The 21,562-nt window shown below is 41.8% G+C and overlaps 1 protein-coding gene across 2 annotated transcripts; it reads left to right on the forward strand.

Moving 5' to 3' along the window:
* Window positions 1-3,850: 3,850 nt before the first annotated feature.
* LOC106608965 (E3 ubiquitin-protein ligase TRIM39) lies at window positions 3,851-14,038 on the forward strand. 2 transcript variants are annotated; one of them, XM_045721824.1, is made up of 9 exons: window positions 3,851-3,956; window positions 4,297-4,421; window positions 7,572-8,149; window positions 8,417-8,512; window positions 9,607-9,840; window positions 10,392-10,539; window positions 10,748-10,774; window positions 10,947-11,128; window positions 12,737-14,038. In XM_045721824.1, exons 2-9 carry the CDS (start codon window positions 4,415-4,417, stop codon window positions 13,100-13,102), a joined length of 1,638 nt encoding a protein of 545 aa, XP_045577780.1. In that variant the 5' UTR covers window positions 3,851-3,956; window positions 4,297-4,414; the 3' UTR covers window positions 13,103-14,038. The 2 variants fall into 2 exon arrangements, with proteins under 2 accessions (XP_045577780.1, XP_014062710.1); XM_014207235.2 differs by lacking the exon at window positions 3,851-3,956 and having other exon boundaries at window positions 4,156-4,421.
* Window positions 14,039-21,562: the final 7,524 nt, after the last annotated feature.

Consider the following 21,562-nt stretch of genomic DNA (forward strand, 5'->3'; position numbering starts at 1 on the left):
ATTGGGGTAAAATTTCAGAAAACTATCTCTTCAATACATTCACTGCAAATAAAGGTCAAATCTATTATGAATCTATAAAAACATTTAAAACATTTTATTGCTCCATATTTACAAAAACAGAAACTGATTAATTACTCCGTTTGGATAATTCAGTTTATATTCAGAAATTTGAATTAAAAGATATTAACCTGTTGAGTGGGTCTGGCCTGGTCTCTCTCTGGTCTGTGGACTGAGGTCTCCCTCTTGTTGTGTGTCTGGTGCCGTCTCTGTCTGTGGTTGTCTCTCCTCTATGCAGAGGTCCTTTAGAGGGCTGAGATGCAAAGTAACCCTCCAAACAACGCGTTACAGTGTCTTTCCACTTCGACAGGTGAAACAAAATGGCCACCGCTGCCGTGACACTAAGTCATCCATTAGAGACTCCTAATGACTGGTCATTTCCCTAGCCTCGCTCACTATGTTAATCGAATTGCATTGCTTACCATGGTAATATGCACTCCCCATATTAGCCTGTCAAATACCAATGGTCAATGATGAATATGGCTTCAAAGGTGACCACTTGGGTTTGAACCTGGGTGACCTGTGTTCACCAGATGACTGTGTTAGCCCTCTGAGCTAAAGCCTATAGCATAGGCTGCCAACATGGGGTGTTGAGTGTAATTTTTAGCACTTTGTGACAACTGATATAAAAAGAGCTTTATATAATACAATTGATTGAAAAACATGTGTTTCTACTGTGCTCCAGGATGATGTTACACCTAGGTACAGATCTATGATTAGCTCCACCTCCCCCAATCTTTACCTTTAACATTAGTGGGGAAAATGCAGAACTGTCCCTGGTTCAGCATCTATGGGCAACTTCACCCTACACCTTCCACTGTCCCTCCCAGCTGAGACTGAGGATGGAGCACGTTAGAGGTCCAAGTGCACCAGGTCCAAACATTCATGACATTGTGTCACAGACGCAGAACCATTATGGGCCTGAGGGGCTGCGAAGAAAGGGGGATGAACGAGAGAGACTGGTGTAGGGTGAAGTATCCCCTAGACACTGATCTTGGGTCAGTTTCTCATTTTCCCTACTAATGGTTAAGGTTGGGATGGGGGAGGGGAAGCTGATCCTAGACTTGCAACTAGCAGAAACTTCACCCCAGAGCGAAAGAGACTGAAGAGAAAGAGGAGAAAGAGGAGAAGTGAGGGGGGAAGAGGAAGATGAGTAAAGGCAGAGATCTGGTCCTTTTCTTGTTTGGGCAAAAGTCCATCCTCTGTCCTTTCTCCTCCGTCCTTTCTCCTCCAAGACCCGGAAACTGATAAGTGGTCAAGTGGTCCAGAAGTGTGTCAATTCGTTAGTAGGCAAACGGAAGAAGGTCCTCCCCTCCTCGATAGCCTCCTTTTAGTGAGGAAGCACAAGTGTATCCTACCACGGAAAGGTTTTGACATCTGCCACACCCCCTTTGAATCAGATGTTGTATTGTTGGAGGAGAAAAAGCATGCACACAATTTTTTTCAATATGCTACTTACAGTGCCTTCAGAAAGTATTCATACCCCTTGTCTCATTCCACATTTCTTGTGTTATAGCCTGAATTCAAACTGGATTAAATTGTTTTGTTTCATCACCCATCTACACACAATACTCCATAACGACAAAGTGAAAATATGTTTTTAGACATTTTTGATAATTTATTGAAAATTAAGTACAGAAATATCAATACAAGTCAATACAGGTTACAACTGTGAGTCTTACTGGGTAAGTCTCTAAGAGATTTGCACACCTGGAATGTACCATATTTGCACTTTATTCTCTTAAAATTCTTCAAGCTTTTCAAGTTGGTTGTTGATCCATTTTCAAGTCTTGCTATAGATGTTCAAGCCCAATTTAAGTCAAAACTGTAACTAGGCCACTCAGGAACATTCACTGTCTTCATGGTAAGCAACTCCAGTGTATATTTGGCCTTGTGTTTTAGGTTATTGGCCTTGTGTTTTAGGTTATTGCCCTTCTGAAGGGTGAAGTTGTCTCCCAGTTTCTGTTAGAAAGCAGACTGAACCAGGTTTTCCTCTAGGATTTTGCCTGTGCTTAGCTCTGTTCCATTTCTTTTTATCATACCTATAACATGATGCAACCACCACCATGCTTGAAAATATGAAGAGTGGTACTCAGTAATGCGTTGTGTCGGATTTGCCCCAAACATAATGCTTTGTATTCAGGAAATGAAGTTAATTTCTTTGTCACATTATTTGCAGTTTTACTTTAGTGCCTTATTACAAAGAGGATGCATGTTTTTGAAAATTTTTATTCTGTACAAGCTTCCTTCTTTCATTCTGTAATTTAGGTTAGTATTGTGGAGTAACTAAAATGTTGTTAATCCATCCTTAGTTTTCTCCTATCACAGCCATTAAACTCTGTAACTGTTTTAAAGTCACCATTGGCATCATGGTGAAATCCCTGAGTGGTTTCCTTTCTCTCCGCCAACTGAGTTAGAAAGGACTTCTGTATCTTTGTAGTGACTGGGTGTATTGATACAACATCCAAAGTGTAATTAATAACTTCACCATGCTCAAAGGGATATTCAATGTCTGCTTTTACATTTTCTACCAGTCTACCAATAGGTGCCTTTATTTGAGAGCAATGAAAAACCTCCCTGGTCTTTGTGGTTGAATCTGTGTTTGAAATTCATTGCTCGACTGAGGGACCTTACAGATATTTGTATGTGTGGAGTACAGAGATGAGGTAGTCATTCAAAAATCATTTTAAACACTATTATTTCACACAGAGTGATTCCAAGCAACTTCTTATGTGACTTGTTAAGCAAATTGTTACTCCTGAACATATTTAGGCTTGCCATAACAAAGGGGACTCAAGACATTTCAGCTTTTAATTTTTAATTCATTTGTAAAAATGTCTAAAAACATAATTCCACTTTGACATTATGGGGTATTGTGTGTAGGCCAGTGACACAACATCTCATTTAAATCAATTTTAAATTCAGGCTGTAACACAACAAAATGTGGAAAAAGTCAAGAGGTGTGAATACTTTCTGAAGGTACTCTATTCTTTTATTCATAAAATGTCTTGCACAACTAACTTCATTTGTTTTTATCACTTTACACATTTATTTTGGGATCCACCCCTGTAAAACATAATTTGCTTCATGATGCACGAATGGAGAAGGAGCTTCTTGTTTCATACAAGCGCATTTTCGTCCACGTTCGCTCTCCTTGTCGCCTCTCCTCGATTACCTTTGACCTTTTTTAATAAAAGAAGGCGAGGGAGGACACAATAGGGAGGACGCAGGAGTTGATCAAATCTAATTGAGAAAAGGCCCTGGTTGGATTGAGGATGGGATACTCATATCAGGAAATGAACAAGAGGGTATGGAGGAACCAGCACTGACAGACACAGATATATTGATACTACCCCCTCGAGGTTGCTGTTGAGATGAGCAGCTCTCTTCAGTCATTCTAAATAATATGCTAGTATTGATATTGGAACAGATCCACTGCCTGGGTTGTCTGAGTTCCCATTTGTCAGTAAGAGCTGGAGTGGGAGGGACTTAATAGATGCAGGCAGCTCAGGTGCTGCTGTCGAGTCATGACACAGTCACACTGATTCCACATGACCTGATAGTCACACCCATAGCCTAGTTAGTGAACACACCTTGGACTATTGTACTTATACTGGATGCATCATTTGATTTATGATGCATTAGTCCCTAGAGTTGTGCAATTGTGTTACTGTAATGAACTTCAGTTTGTCATTGTTATCTTACTCTGATCTCCCTGCTTGGTTGTTTGTGTGTGTGTGTGTGTGTGTGTGTGTGTGTGTGTGTGTGTGTGTGTGTGTGTGTGTGTGTGTGTGTGTGTGTGTGTGTGTGTGTGTGTGTGTGTGTGCATGCCTATGTTGGTTCAGCTTTAATTTGGTAATGCCGCATTCCACATGTCAGGTGGTCAGCTGTCCATTTAGGTGAGTCATCATGGCTGGAAAACATTGGCACTTGGACTGAATAGGCACACCCCTAAGACACACACTCACACACACACACAAATAAGTAATTGCATTGTAAAGTGAATGCATGTCTACGCAAAACAAATAACCACGATTGTGTTTTGTGGTGAATGCTGTCGCATTAATGCAGGTTTTAAACAGAGAGACAGACAGAGAGACAGACAGAGAGACAGGCAGGCAGGCAGGCAGACAGGCAGGCAGGCAGACAGACATGCAGCACTGAGGCACATGAGCGGGAGGGGTTAACTGACCTGTGAATAACTGCATTGCTACCTAATGACATTTACCTGTTTTACAGCTAGCCTTACAAAGTCTACCTACCACACTCACAAGTCACCTGTCCCGGTGTGCGTTAGAAGAGATCTTCAGGGCTGGTTGCTGCTAACTGTAGAGAGCTGAAGTCGGTACCCAACACAATGAAGAGTAAGTATCGATATTTAACATTCAAGAAAAATTGACAGTGTAACAGATACTGTTATGTTGACAGCTACAGTGCAAGGGACTGTATGATTGAATAGGAGGGACAGTAGTTATATGCTTGAACTGTCATTATGTGTTGGTGAAGACATACAGAACCAGTCAAAAGTTTGGACACAGCTACTCATTCAAGGGTTTTTCTTTATTTCTACTATTTTCTACATAGTGAAGACATCAAAACTAGGAAATAACACATATGGAATTTGTAGTAACCAAAAATGTGTTAAACAAATCAAAATATATTTTAGATTTTAGATTCTTCAAAGTAGTCACCCTTTGCCTTGATGACAGCTTTGCTCACTCTTGGCATTCTCTCAACCAGATTCATGAGGAATGCTATCCCAACAGTCTTGAAGGAGTTCCCACATATGCTGAGCACTTGTTGGCTGATTTTCCTTCACTCTGCGGTCCAACTCATCCCAAACCATCTCAATTGGGTTGAGGTCGGGTGATTGTGGAAGCCAGATCATCTGATGCACCACTCCATCACTCTCCTTCTTGGTCAAATAGCCCTTACACGGCCTGGAGGTGTGTTGGGTCATTGTCCTGTTGAAAAACAAATGATAGTCCCACTAAGCGCAAACCAGATGTGATGGCGTATTGATGCAGAATGCTGTGGTAGCCATGCTGGTTAAGTGTGCCTTGAATTCTAAATAAATCCCTGACAGTGTCACCAGCAAAGCACCCCCACACCATCACACCTCCTTCTCCATGCTTCACAGTGGGAACCATACATGCAAAGATCATCCATTCACCTACTCTGCATCTCACGAAGACACGGCGGTTGGAACCAAAAATCTCAAATTTGGACTCATCAGACCAAAGGACAGATTTCCACCGGTCTAATGTCCAATGCTCATGTTTCTTGGCCCAAGCAAGTCTCTTCTTATTGGTGTCCCTTAGTAGTGATTGCTTTGTAGAAATTCGACCATGAAGGCCTGATTCACTCAGTCTCCTCTGAACAGTTGATGTTGAAATGTGTCTGTTACTTGAACTCTGTGAAGCATTTATTTGGGATGCAATTTCTGAGGCTGGTAACTCTAATGAACTTATCCTCTGCAGCAGAGGTAGCTCTGGGTCTTCCTTTCCTGTGGCGGTCCTCATGAGAGCCAGTTTCATCATAGCGCTTGATGGTTTTTGCGACTGCACTTGAAGAAACTTTCAAAGTTCTTGAAATGTTCCAGATTGACTGACCTTCATGTCTTAAAGTAATGATGAACTGTCATTTCTCTTTGCTTATTTGAGCTGTTCTTGCCATAATATGGTCTTGGTCTTGGTCTTTTCCGAAATAGGGCTATCTTCTGTAAACCACCCCTACCTTGTCACAACACAACCGATTGGCACAAACACATTAAGAAGGAAAGAAATTCCAATATTGAACTTTTAACAAGGCACACCTGTTAATTGAAATGCAATCCAGGTGACTACCTCATGAAGCTGGTTGAGAGAATGCCAAGAGTGTGCAAAGCTGTTATCGAGGCAAAGGGTGGCTACTTTGAAGAATCTCAAATATAAATTATATTTTGATTTGTTTAACACTTTTTTGGTTACTACATGATTCCATATGTGTTATTTAATAGTTGTGATGTCTTCACTGTTATTTTACAATGTAGAAAATAGTAAAAATAAAGAAAACCCTGGAATGAGTAGGTGTGTCCAAACTTTTGACTGGTACTGTACAGTACGACATTAAAAAGGCACTGTCACATTTGACTATTTCAATGGTGAGAAATATACTGAACAAAAATATAAATGCAACATGCAACAATTTCAATGATTTCACTGACTTACAGTTCATATAACGAAATCAATTGAAATAAATGAATTAAGCCCTAATCTATGGATTTCACAAGGCTGGGCAGGGGCACAGCCTTGTACCCCTGCCCAGCCTTGTGAAATCCATAGATTAGGGTTTAATTCATTTATTTCAATTGATTTCGTTATTTCAGCCAATAAGAATGAGTTTCTCCCCACAATAGGTCTTTATTTACAGACAGAAATAGGTCCTGGGGTGACGTGGTTATGCGTGGTCAGCAGTTGTGAGGCCAATTGGACATACTGCTAAATTCTCTAAAACAACGTTGGAGATGGCTTAAGGTAGAAAGAGTAACATTCAATTATTTGGCAACAGCTCTGATGGACATTCCTGCAGTCAGCATACCAATTGCAATCTGTGGCATTGTGTTGTGTGACAAAACTGCACATTTTAGAGTGGTCTTTTATTGTCCCCAGCACAAGGTGCATCTGTGTAATGATCATGCTGTTGAATCAGCTTCTTGATATGCCACACCTGTCAGATGGATGGATTATTTTGGCAAAGGAGAAATGCTCACTAACAGGGATATAAACAAATTTGTGCATACAATTGGAGAGAATTAAGCTTTTTGTGCGTATGGAACATTTCTGGTATCTTTTATTTCAGCTCCTGAAACATGGAACGAACACTTTACATGTTGCATTTATATTTTTGTTCAGTATAGTTATTTAGAATATTATAATCCGTAAATTGCATCGTAATGCCAAGGGTGTTGTGCTAATAATGTTTATGTTCAAGTAGTGTTACAAGGGTTTGTCTTTTCAGTTCGGAAAACAAGGGTGAATAGAGGGTGTTATCTGTAAGAACGAAGCTTGACTCATTTTCCAGTGTAACTGTATTTGTAGAACAATCATATAGGAAAGATAATCTAGTAAAATTATTATCTGGTAAAGAAATTAGAAAACTGAAGGCGGAGGAAACGCACACATGGTCAGGCGAGGTGCTGGCTAGCAGAGTAAAACACTATCAAAAATAAAGGAGAGCCACACCCTGTAGGAGCTCAGATAAGATATTTTAATACCAACGTTTCAGAAATGAGAAAAAAACACTTTTTGGAATTGTTATCATAGCACAATTGTTATCATACCGATCTTGTACTGCTTGTCATTGGCGTCCACTCAACGCTGACTTCCTCTCTCATTGATCATTATGGACTGTATAATGTCAAACTATGTCTGTGTCCTAGATGGCTCCCTATTCTCCAGGGCTCTGGTCAAAAGTAGTGCACTACATAGGAAGTAGTTTGGGACGTACACTATATGTTCCTCTTTTCTCTCCAGAGATGGCTTCCCCTACTAGTCTGTTATCAGAGAATCAGTTCCAGTGTTCTGTCTGTCTGGATGTGTTCACTGACCCAGTCACGACCCCATGTGGACACACCTTCTGCATGGCCTGTATCAGAGGGCTCTGGAAGATCAGTTATGGCTGTAAGTGCCCAACCTGTGAGAAAACCTTCACAGTTAGGCCCCAAATTAGCATCAACGTTGCATTCAAAGAAATCACCGATCAATTCAAGAGGATTCAAGTTGGCGTCTCAAACCTAACTGTCGCTAAGCCTGGTGAGGTGGCCTGCGATGTCTGTACCGGAGGGACGATCAAGGCCCTCAAGTCCTGCTTGGTGTGTCTGACCTCTTACTGCGAGCCTCACCTGGAGCCTCACAAGAGAGTTGCTACGCTGAAGGTCCACAAACTGATTGACCCTGTGGAGAACTTGGAAGACAGGATGTGTAAGAAGCACGAGAAGCTCCTGGAGTCGTTCTGTAAGACCGACCAGATGTATGTCTGTCAGTTCTGCACCGAGACGTGCCACAAGACTCACCACACCGTTGCTATAGAGGAGGAGTGTGGGGAAAAGAAGGTACTGTAGGCATTGGGGGATGAATGTTGATACACAATAGTGATTAACTTTTTTATGATCAATTGCTTGTAATTCTTGAATCTTGTAATTCTTGAACAAGAATCAATAGGGCCCAAACTCTGATCTTGGGTTTAACCCCAGTGTGGAAAACTCTACTCCTTCCAGCACATCTTGACCCAGATCTTCACCCAGAATTGCAACTATTACTTCTAGCCCATTACTACTACACCTACTTCTTAGATGGTTTGCATGTCCTTCTTTCTGTAGGCTCAGATAAAGAAGATGGAGACAGGAGTTCAGCAGATGATCCAGTCCAGACAGAAGAAGGTGGAGGAGATCAAACATTCAATGGAACTCAGTAGGGTAAGTTCTGCAAACAATCACAGATGGATGTGAAATCAATACGGCAGGGTTTAATTATTGTCCAAATGTATTTAAACAAAAAGGTGCAACCCTATATATGTATCGGTAAGCTGTCTCCAAATGCAATATTTTGTAGAGCATTTCTGTCTTTGTGGGGTAACATAGGGTCAGTGGTATGAAGTACTTAAGTAAAAATACATGACTATTTTATTTAATTTTTTTACAACTTTTACTTTTACATTCCCAAAGGAAAGATTGTACTTTTTACTCTATACATTTTTCCCAAAAGCACTCGTAACATTTTGAATGCTTAGCAGGACAGGAAAATGTTCCAATTCACATATTTATCAAGAGAACATCCCTGGTCATCCCTACTGCCTGATCTGGCGGACTCACTAAACACCAACGCTTCATTTGTAAAGGATGTCTGAGTGTTGGAGATAGCCCGGCTATCCATAAAAAATAAATAACAAATAAAATATAAATGGTGCCGTCTGGTTTGCTACATATAAGGAATTTGAAATTATGTATAAATTTACTTTTGATACATTGCGTTTCTTGCAGTCAGATGACCTAGTGGCCTCATGGGTGGAATGTTACTAATAGTTTTCATAATTTCATAATAAATAAACATTATTTTTAAAGAACCTGCCGAAAATACGATGTTTCTATTTCACACAGTTTTGCTATATTTCAGTGTTGGGATGCAAACTCAAAATGTAATACATTTCAACTCTATATCTGACATGGTACAGGTGTCTTCTTTTTTTAAGCCCATAACCATGTGTGTGAGGTGTGTACTTTTGTTTCAAAATAGATTTGTTTAAAACTACTAAGAAACACTCTGATTTAGCCCACTTCAGTAAATTAAGTATGTTTTAGCAATTACATTTACTTTTGATACTTTGATACTTAAGTATATTTCAAACCAAATACTTGTAGAGTTTTACTGGGTGTCTTTCCATTTTACTTGAGTCATTTTCTATTAAGGTATCTTTACTTTTACTCAAGTATGACAATTGGGTACTTTTTCCACCACTGCACAGGATTCAAGTCTCAGTCAAACTGTTTTCAAATGTATTTCATTTCATCAGATAACTTCTAAGAAAGAGATGGAAGATGGTGCACAGATCTTCACTGCTCTGGTGAAATCCATCAAGAGAAGCCAGGCTGAGCTCAATGAGGGGATCGAGGAGAAGCAGAAAGCAGCAGAGAGGCGAGCTGAAGGGCTCGTCAAAGAGCTAGAGCAGGAAATCACTGAGCTACAGAGGAGAAGCACTGAGCTGGAGCAGCTCTCACTCACTGAGGACCACCTCCATCTCCTACAGGTTAGTGTCCCTCTATCTTGTCAATATGGACAATTGAACTTATATATTGATTTTAAGACTTGACAAACCAATAGACCAGGGTCCCCAACTACATTCAGCCATAGGCTGATTTGTTCTTGAGCGGATGGTCGGGGGACCAGAATATAATTATAAATCATTTGTATATTGTAAATTGACTGCAAGAAGCCAAAACAGATATAGTATTTGACAAAAACATAATAATTTCAAACCTTGATGACATTGATTACATTGGTATACGATCACATAATGTCTCTCTATTTATGTGTGGGAATAGTTGGGAAGAGATTTACTTCATTACAATCACTTGGAGCTGATTTCCTGGTGATTTACAGTCTTTTAGGTACAACAATGAACATTTTTATTTAAAAAAATCCTCCGAAAACTTGGGTGACCAAATAAAATCCTACACGGGCTGAATTTGGCCCCCTGGATGCAAGATTGGGAACCCTGCAATAGGCCAACTAAACAATCACAAGACAAGACATCATTCTCCAGAAAGATGGATGTGTTTCTTTTTCGCCCTGTCTTAGAGTTTACCATCGCTGTGCACCACTCCACCCACCAAGGACTGGTCTGAGATCAGTGTTGACTCTGATATGTGTGTGGGGAATGTGAGGAGAGCTCTATCTCAACTAGAGGACATACTTAAGAATGAGTTAGAGACACTGAAAGAGAAAGGTAAATTAAACACATGATACTTTTTTATGACTTGCGGAAAACCTATGCATATGCACGGATACAGTATCAATGAAGTGGGAAATTATACTAATCAAGCACATGGCTATGATATTATACTGAATGTTACTTTCATGATGAGAATAATATGTAGTTCTGGTAATGTATTCCTGTAACAACTGAGAATATTTCATTTTCTATTGTGCCCCAGAGTTTAAGAGGATCCAGAAGTATGCAGGTATAATTTCTCTATGACTTTTTCCATAATGACTCTCACTATCTTCATCATTCTCACTATCTTCATACTGCTCTATGCCTGCAACTCTGAGGTGTTATGACTGTTTCTAAAAGGCAATATAACACTTCATAAAGGATTTACGAGAATTTCCATGCTCTCTGTATCTCGACAGTTGACGTGACTTTGGACCCGGACACCGCACACCCCAACATCGTCCTGTCCTCTGACTGCAAGCAGGCACGGCGCGGTGACATGTTGCAGATTCTCCCTGACAACCCCCAGCGCTTCGACCCGGTGCTTTGTATCTTGGGGAAGAGAGGTTTCTCAATTGGGAGGTTCTACTTTGAGGTTCAGGTAGACAAACATTGGGCGAATCTTAACTTCCACTGACATTAGATCAGTTTCTGCAGTTGTTCTTCTTTTTTTTTACCAGCTTCTGTGCCACGTCTGATGTGTATGAACAATTTTCTTCACCTAAACCCTGTGTTGGGGAAGCTACTCTGAAGATGTAGTTTACCAAGCTACCAATTACTTCACAATAGAAGAAGTTAAACTACCCTAAAGCTACCATTATGAAAAATATAGTTTAGTTAAATAAAGCTACTTTGAATAAGTAGTTCACTACATCTAAACTATCATATCTAAATATTTTTACAAAGAAGTAGGGTGTAGTTCAGTGGAGGCTCCTCAGAGGAGGAAGGGGAGGACCATCCTCCTCAGTGAATTTCATAAAAATAAAAATTGTGAAAAATAAAAGTAATCCTTTTTTAGATCAAACTACACAAAATATTTTCACATGCCAACAAATAATTGATAAAAATACACTGTTTAGCAATGAAGGTCTACAGTAGCCTCAACAGCACTCTGTAGGGTAGCACAATGGTGTAGGCGGAGGACAGCTAGTTTCCATCCTCTTCTAGATACATTGACTTCAATACAAATCTAGGAGGCTCGTGGAACTCTTCCAAGTCAAGGTAAACTTTTGTTTTTATTAATTTATTGCCAGTGGGGCTCACCGGTATGACTGCTAAACTGATTGCTAACTGTACACCGCACTGCATGATTGTAGCGGGTTTACTAACGCGTTAGTTCTAGTAGCTATGTTTACTTGACGTTAGCTAATATGTTTGTAGCGTTAGCTGTTATGAAAGTTTGCCTTGGAAAGTTTTTTTTGCCTGGTCACAGACAGCTGATGTATTGAACACTGAAGTCCATAGGTGAGGGGAAAAGGTGAGAGGAGGAAAGCGAGTAGATGCGAAAAGGAATTATACAACGATCAAAGGGATCATGCTGTCTGTATGTGGCTGCTATGAAAGTGAACTGTTTGCATGTGATCAGGGGGGTATTTATTCCACCGATTCTGTTGAAAAACGTTTCTTAAACGGAAGCAAACAGAACGAAACAGGGATAAACATACCTGAATTTGTCCAATAGAAACCCTTGTTTTACACCCTAGATCAGATAGATGAAGGCAAGAGTGTGCAAGGCGGTATTGAATGTGTCAGTCTGTCCCCTTGGTAAAGTTTAATTCATAGGCTAGGTTGTAGCAACTTCATGATGAGTATAGGGACAATTCGATTATCATGTAGTAGCCTAAACCTATAGATGTTACATTGAGCTGGGTAAGTGGAATATGAATGACAGTCATCCAATATGCTGTAATAGAAATAAGACCACGCTCATAACTACAATTACTGTCCTCCCTTATCTTAAATGGCACCAACTGCCACTGGTGTAGTTCCAGTAGTTAGCTACACGGCAAAAAGTTATTAATTACTGAAAACACTACCTAGATTTAAATTTAGTTCAACTACCACCAAGCAACTGTGAATTTGGTTTGATTCCTAGTTGAACTACATGTAGTTCACTACCCAACACTAAACCTAAGATTAAGCCTAAACCTAAGCCTAAACTTAACCCTAACTCTAGCCCTAGCACTAATCCTCTTTTTGATCTTCACAGGTGGGGGACAAGACCTACTGGGATCTGGGCGTGGTCAGAGAGTCCGTCAACAGGAAGGGGATGATAACTTCGACCCCAGAGAACGGCTACTGGACCATTAGGCTCAGAGGAGGGGAAGAGTACCGGGCCCTTGCATCCCCCTCCATTCTCCTCTCCCTGGGGGAGAAACCCCAGAAGGTTGGGGTGTTTGTGGATTATGAGGAAGGGTTAGTGTCCTTTTACGATGTGGAGGCCAAGGCTCATATCTATTCTTTCACTGGATACTCCTTTACTGAAAGGCTCTATCCATTCCTCAGCCCCAGTGTTAGTGATGATGGTAAAAACTCAGCCCCATTGGTCATCTCCCCTGTCAATCATGAAGGTTAGGTTTCTGATTTGCCTCTAACCATTCCTCATTTCCAGTGGGTGCGTTCAGCAGGACACAACGTTTTGGAACTTTCAGATAGAAATATGCAATGTAGAACACACGTGCCTCTCTGACATGTAGAATAATGTTTCACGTCAGCTCTATTTATGGCATTTCGATCTGCAACATTCAACAATGTTTGGCTATTTAATGTGGCATACGCGACACAATACGAATGCAGCCATTGTAAAAACATATATTTTTTGTATTTTACCTGGTTGACTGAAAACACATTCTCATTTACAACAGTGACCTGGGGAATAGTTACAGGGGAGAGAAGGGGGGATGAAATGAGACAATTGGAAGCTGGGGATAATTAGGTGGCCATGATGGTATGAGGGCCAGATTGGACATCCGGGTTAACACCCCTACTCTTACGATAAGTGCCATGGGATCTTTAGTGACCACAGAGAGTCAGGACACACATTTAATGTCCCATCCAAAAGACAGCACCCTACACATGGCAATGTCCCCAATCACTGCCCTGGGGAATTGGGATAATTTTTTGGACCAGAGGAAAGAGTGCCCCCTACTGGACCTCTACCACCACTTCCAGCAGCATCTGCTCTCTCATTCAGGGATTGACCAGGACCAACCCTGCTTAGCTTCAGCCAGCAGTGGGATGCAGAGTGGTATTCTGCTAGCCCCATTGGTCATCTCCCTTGTCAATCATGGTGTGCGACCATGTAAAATAACCTTGTGATTAAAGACAAACAAGTCGCTTAAATGCTTTGATTGACATTGCACTTAATCTTGACCAGTTGTCTACAAATTCTAATAAATGTATTGTTTTAGATTTTTCTGTCTCTGATAAAAGTTTGCATCAATACTTTTCATATTACTTAGGCCCTATGTATTATAATACTCAATGGGAATAAACATTTTGAATGTGCTCATTTACTGTAATGTCCTGCTTTTCCTTCCATCTGCGTGTAACATACTAGTTTGCATCCACCCAGAACCAGAGTTTCCATGTGTTTTGCATAGGCCTACTGGTGCTGAGATCTCAGCTGCATGCAGAGACCTCAGAGGACATTGTCTGCATCCCAAATTATACCATATTCCCTTTATGGTGCATCACTTTTCACTGGGGCTCTGGTCAAAAGTAGTGCACTATTTACTGTAGGAAGGTGCTATTTGGGACTTTTTTAAATGAACCATGGATATAACCACATACTTTTTTAAAGGGGCAATCTTGGATTCAAACAACAACAAACACTTGTTTATTGTAAACGCCTCAAATTACAGATGATAGTGTTCTTCCATGTCTTATCAGTCAGTGAACCATCCAGGAATGCTCAAATATTTACATTTACATTTAAGTCATTTAGCGGATGCTCTTATCCAGAGCGACTTACAAATTGGTGCATTCACCTTATAATATCCAGTGGAACAACCACTTACAATAGTGCATCTAAATCTTTTAAGGGGGGGTTAGAAGGATTACTTTATCCTATCCCAGGTATTCCTTAAAGAGGTGGGGTTTCAGGTGTCTCCGGAAGGTGGTGATTGACTCCGCTGTCCTGGCGTCGTGAGGGAGCTTGTTCCACCATTGGGGTGCCAGAGCAGCGAACAGTTTTGACTGGGCTGAGCGGGAACTGTGCTTCCTCAGAGGTAGGGAGGCGAGCAGGCCAGAGGTGGATGAACGCAGTGCCCTTGTTTGGGTGTAGGGCCTGATCAGAGCCTGAAGGTACGGAGGTGCCGTTCCCCTCACAGCTCCGTAGGCAAGCACCATGGTCTTGTAGTGGATGCGAGCTTCGACTGGAAGCCAGTGGAGAGAGCGGAGGAGCGGGGTGACGTGAGAGAACTTGGGAAGGTTGAACACCAGACGGGCTGCGGCATTCTGTATGAGTTGTAGGGGTTTAATGGCACAGGCAGGGAGCCCAGCCAACAACGAGTTGCAGTAATCCAGACGGGAGATGACAAGTGCCTGGATTAGGACCTGCGCCGCTTCCTGTGTGAGGCAGGGTCGTACTCTGCGAATGTTGGAGAGCATGAACCTACAGGATCGGGTCACCGCCATGATGTTAGTGGAGAACGACAGGGTGTTGTCCAGGGTCACGCCGAGGCTCTTAGCACTCTGGGAGGAGGACACAAGGGAGTTGTCAACCGTGATGGCGAGATCATGGAACGGGCAGTCCTTCCCCGGGAGGAAGAGCAGCTCCGTCTTGCCGAGGTTCAGCTTGAGGTGGTGATCCGTCATCCACACTGATATGTCTGCCAGACATGCAGAGATGCGATTCGCCACCTGGTTGTCAGAAGGGGGAAAGGAGAAGATTAATTGTGTGTCATCTGCATAGCAATGATATGAGAGACCATGTGAGGATATGACAGAGCCAAGTGACTTGGTGTATAGCGAGAATAGGAGAGGGCCTAGAACAGAGCCCTGAGGGACACCAGTGGTGAGAGCACGTGGTGCGGAGACAGATTCTCGCCACGCCACCTGGTAGGAGCGACCTGTCAGGTAGGACGCAATCCAGGCGTGGGCCGCGCCGGAGATGCCCAGCTCGGAGAGGGTGGAGAGGAGGATCTGATGGTTCACAGTATCAAAGGCAGCAGATAGGTCTAGAAGGATGAGAGCAGAGGAGAGAGAGTTAGCTTTAGCAGTGCGGAGAGCCTCCGTGACACAGAGAAGAGCAGTCTCAGTTGAATGCCCAGTCTTGAAACCTGACTGATTAGGATCAAGAAGGTCATTCTGAGAGAGATAGCAAGAGAGCTGGCCAAGGACGGCACGTTCAAGAGTTTTGGAGAGAAAGGAAAGAAGGGATACTGGTCTGTAGTTGTTGACATCGGAGGGATCGAGTGTAGGTTTTTTCAGAAGGGGTGCAACTCTCGCTCTCTTGAAGACGGAAGGGACGTAGCCAGCGGTCAAGGATGAGTTGATGAGCGAGGTGAGGTAGGGGAGAAGGTCTCCGGAAATGGTCTGGAGAAGAGAGGAGGGGATAGGGTCAAGTGGGCAGGTTGTTGGGCGGCCGGCCGTCGCAAGACGCGAGATTTCATCTGGAGAGAGAGGGGAGAAAGAGGTCAAAGCACAGGGTAGGGCAGTGTGAGCAGGACCAGCGGTGTCGTTTGACTTAGCAAACGAGGATCGGATGTCGTCAACCTTCTTTTCAAAATGGTTGACGAAGTCATCCGCAGAGAGGGAGGAGGGGGGGGAGGGGGAGGAGGATTCAGGAGGGAGGAGAAGGTAGCAAAGAGCTTCCTAGGGTTAGAGGCAGATGCTTGGAGTTTAGAGTGGTAAAAAGTGGCTTTAGCAGCAGAGACAGAAGAGGAAAATGTAGAGAGGAGGGAGTGAAAGGATGCCAGGTCCGCAGGGAGGCGAGTTTTCCTCCATTTCCGCTCGGCTGCCCGGAGCCCTGTATGTTACAGTCTCAGGTTCCAATTACAATATTTATATATGCTTCTATTCTAATAGTTTACTATAGGGTTCTCAAAGTTTTTGTGTCCGGGGACACCTTTCGTGTTGGCAAATTCGTCAGGGATCTCTTCATAATCAGAACACCACTCGAGTGCGATAAAAATAGCCTACAAGGAGTTTTACCATGACGTCTTCAGTACATGTCTGTATGAACCAAGTCTCTGGCCCGGAGAAAGAACATTTATAAGGCCCGCCTCTTGTCATCGGAGAGAACATTTCGCAGTTGTCAAGCTAATTTCCTGCAATTCAAGGGGAAGACATATTTTTTGTTACGGCAGCTTATTACATTATATTGTATTGTATTACACACTTTACACTTATTTAATGGATCCCTTGGCTTAAAGTCGTTTAATCTGTTGTTAGTAATATTGATTTAAAAAAAAATGAAATGCACTTTCTTTGTTATATATTTTTTGATCTAGCTGCGGACCCCCAGCAATAACTCAGCGGACCCCACTTTGAGCACCCCTGGGCTAGTAGACCCTACAACTCTAACGGCCCACAGAAAAAGAGATACCTATTGTATTTTGAAGGGCAGGTTCAACTTGTGGACTGGAGAATATGTCTTAGAAACAGCATGTTTACTCAACAAAGAAAAACGTGATTTGCTTGACATAGTGATAGTGATTTAGCCCTAACCCTAATTAACCCTTATTCTAAACCTTACCCTAACGTAACCTTAGCAAGCAGTTGCTTATCAACATATAGTTTGTTGATAGTATGACCATCTGTAGAGCATCTACAGATGAAAAATCAGGACTATCCAAATAAAGTGTGACCTGCATTTCCCTCACTAATGGTTAGGATTGAGGAAGGGGAAGCTGATTCTAGATCTGTGTCTAGGGGTAACTTCAAGGAGCCTTACACACATGCCCACATACAGGTGAGTGAGTAAAGGGGAAGGAGGCCATGTCACCTATATGTCTAATGTTTGCATCTTTCCATTTCATCCCAAATGGCACCCTATTCCATATGTAGTGCATTACTTATGACTAGGGCTCTGGTCAAAGGTAGTGCACCATGTAGGGAGCTAGGGTGCCATTTGGGATGAAATGGAAAGATGCAAACATTAGACATATAGGTGACATGGCCAGGTCAGATAGAGAAAAGACCCAACTGCAAAGGAGGAGGGACAGATACAGAAAGAGGGAGAGAGAGAGTGCGGCAGTATTTCTCTGGGGTTGTCTTTACATCATACACAGAATTGCATTACTCCACAGGGCTGTGTACCCTCTCCTCCTGCCTCACTCATGAGTACAACTATGTTAACGACCCTAAGAACTGGACTGAGGCACAGAGATACTGCAAAGAGAAGTACACTGACCCGGCCACCACAGAAAAGACATGAACCGGGTGATCAACACTGATAATGGATCAGTCTAGATACGCTGGAGAAGGGAGACACCATGGTGTGGCAGTGGTCTCTGGCAGACCAACATTACTATGTGGACGGATTAACCAGTATTTTCCATTAGCGCCGGTTGTAGGCCATGTAATTTAATTCTAATTAGCGCCATGTAATTTAATTCCGCATTTAGACGAGGTACGCAAAAACTGTCACACCAGTCGTTACAGAGGGCCAAGAAAGCAAGAAAAATGGTGGCGGCACAAGCAAGCTAGCGCGACGGTATGCGTTGCTATGGTAATTTCAGTAAACAAACAGTACAAATCAACATCCGGTAGATAACAACGCTACAGCAAAGTATTTGAACTCAACAGCATTTACGGTCGTTCTCTCATTGAAAACAATGACATCCGGTTTGCTGTCTACCGTCTACCTGGTTCCATCTAAACACAGCATAAGTGGTAAAGAGTCGAAATCATTTAGCCTAATTATTGTTTTCTGGCACATTCATTTATTTTCTTTTGCGTATTTCACATAGTCAGCCAAGCGGAGTCTAGACGTATATAAGCTATTGACTGTGCTTTGATTGACAACTGAACAGCAAGTGTTTATTAATTGATAAAAGATGTCGAACTGACTGAATAAAGTCGATCTCCTATATCCCTTTGCCATGCAACGTGGTTATATGTCCATGGTATCACATCCCAAAAAGTAAAACAAATTATTTCCTAGGTTTCCTTTATTAGGATGTCGGGGCTTGCTAGACAGTGGCGCTAAAGTGAGTGACTCTTCTCTTGTCAGTCAATGTAGCCTACCGAATGAGAGCCGATCATTTAGCTCCTTAATTTGCATAGGCCACTGATAGTAGGCCCAGGCATTTTGGAGATTATCTGCAGATAAATTATGAAAACATTTGATGAAGATGGTGAATCATCACTGCAGGAACAATCGAGAGAGCCTCATTCTGGTCCAAATTATGTAAATCAGGGCCGTCACGAAATCCAGGCTTTGAAACAGAATTCAACAATATTAAAAAATGTATTGACCTTAGTAGAGAATTAACTAAATGTAACTATACCCACAAATCTACATTTCTCAGATTTTTCCCAGGCTGCAAAAGTGGTCTCCTGGTGTGATTTAAGAACTGTTGTGGACTTATTATTGTTATGTTTCTATTATAAAGTGTGATTTTGAGAGGGAAAACCTGAAACATTTTTAAAACAAAATATAGAAAAGAAGAAAACGGAATCAGGCAATCTGCTTTTTTTTTATCATCTACCAATCAGTGCCCTTCTTTGCAAGGCATTTAAAAATCTCCATGGTCTTTGTGGTTAAATCTGTGTTTGAAATTCACTGCTCGACTGAGGGACCTTACAGATAATTGTATGTGTGGGGTTCAGAGGTGAGGTAGTTATTCAAAAATCATGTTAATATTGCACACAGAGTCCATGCAACTTATTACGTGACTTGCTAAGAACATTTTTACTCCTGAACTTATTTATTTAGGCTTGCCATAACAAACGGGTTGAATACTTATTGACTCAAGACATTTCAGCTTTTAATTTTTTGTTATCTGTATAATTTTCTAAAAACAGAATTCCACTTTTGGTGTATTGTGTTTAGGCCAGATACAAAATATCTCAATTGAATCCATTTTAAATTCAGGCTGTAACACAACAAAATGTGGAAAAAGTCAAGGTGTATGAATACTTTCTGAAGGCACTATATTTCTCTGAGAGTGAGGTGGATATATAGCATTTAGCAAAAAACATTATTATTTGTCTGTAATAGATTTTCACCAAATACATGTCTGTTAATATCTAATCATGCCATGATTAGATAGTAAAAAAAAATCCAATCTCTTCTATAATTTCTTTAAACAATAAAAGCTAATTTACCAACATTTCTGAAAATGGACATATAGCGTTTTGAAATGAAACTCTTCATATGTATGATCCATATAAATCATGTTTGAATATAATTATAAACGTGTTCGTAAAGCAGTAATTTGAGTTAAACCTTGTAACTCTGGGCAGTGAAATAATTTCCACTTCTTCTGTGTGATGATGTCATGGCCCCTGGCGGTGTGACTGTGAAGGTTTGGGCCTGATGCACCTTGACCTCTCACCTGCTGCATCCTCAGTCTCAGCTGGGAGGGACAGTGGAAACACTAAGCTTTTCCGGTCTGTCATTCAAAACCACATGTTGGCAGCCTAATGCCTAGGCTTTAGCTCAGTGGTTCTCTATCCTCTCCTTGGGGACCCTCAAGCATTTAAACATTTCTGAACTACCTTATAAAGGGCTTGATGATTAGTTGAAAAGTTGATTCAGGTGTGCTAGCTCTGGATAATATAAAAATCATGGAATGGCTGGGGGTCCCCGAGGAGAGGTTTGAGAATCATAGATTTAGCTCATAGGGCAAACAGTTGTCTGGCGAACACAAGGGACCCAGGTTCAATCCCAGTTGGTCACCTTGGTCACATTTATCACTGGCCATTGGTATTTGCTAGGCTAATGAAGGGAGTGCCTATTACCATGGTGAGCGAGGCTAGGGAAATGACTGATCATTAGGAGTCGCTAATGGATGACTTGGAGTTTCACCTGTGGAAGTGGAAAGATACTGCAAGGCTACACCACCATATTTTACAATACGTATGGGGTTATTTTCTGCTTATGGGCATTTTCACAGTAAAGGAATTATGCTTTGAATCTGATTTTTCACTTTAAAATGTATGCCAAACAAAAACCATTGATTTTAACTGCTTTGAACAATTTACACATTTATTGGGAGAACTGTGGATATGCAAAGTTTGTTAAGAGAATTAGGGTAAAATCTCCTTTTCTTTATTCGACCACGTTTTCCAAAAACTCCAACTTGAGATTCAAAGATGTTTGAAGAAAGAATGGGGTGTCAGTTATGACATGACATCTTGAGTTTGAAAATATTTGTTTTGGTTATTGAACAACAGTAGGTGAAGTGGATTTACATCCGGTAACCAAATTACATCATGGGTCCCTGATCTGTACTATACAGAAATGCATAATTATGTTTATGAATATCATTCTCTTCATGGTGATGTACATTTACATTTGAGTCATTAGCAGAGGGCCAAGAGTCCGGAGATGGCAGAGTGGAGTGGTTGGGTTGTAGGGTTTGAGCATAGTCTGAAGGAACGGAGGGGCAGTTCCTCTTGCTGCTCCATAGGCAAGCACCATGGTCTTGTAGTGGATGCGAGCTTTGACTGGAAGCCAGTGGAGTGTGCAGAGGAGTGGGGTGACATGGGAGAACTTGGGAAGGTTGAAAACCAGGTAGGCTGCAGCATTTTAGATAAATTGTAGGGGTTTGATGGCACAAGCAGGGAGCCCAGTCAACAGTGAGTTGCAGTAGTCCAGACGGGACTACTCCTGGATTTGGACCTACACCACTTCCTGTGTGAGGTAGGGTTGTACTCTACAGACGTTGTAGAGCATGAGCCTGCAGGAGCGAGTCAATGCTTTGATGTTTGCAGAGAACAGGGTGTTGTCCAGGGTCACACCAAGGATCTTTGCACTCTGGGAGGGTGTCACTGGCATTGTCAACCATGATGGTGAGGTCTTTGAGCGGACAGGCCTTCCTCGGGAGGAAGAGCAGCTCCGTCTTGTCGAGATTGAGCTTGA

The sequence above is a fragment of the Salmo salar genome, chromosome ssa07 (genome assembly GCF_905237065.1).
Source record: "Salmo salar chromosome ssa07, Ssal_v3.1, whole genome shotgun sequence".
Taxonomy (NCBI): Eukaryota; Metazoa; Chordata; class Actinopteri; order Salmoniformes; family Salmonidae; genus Salmo; species Salmo salar.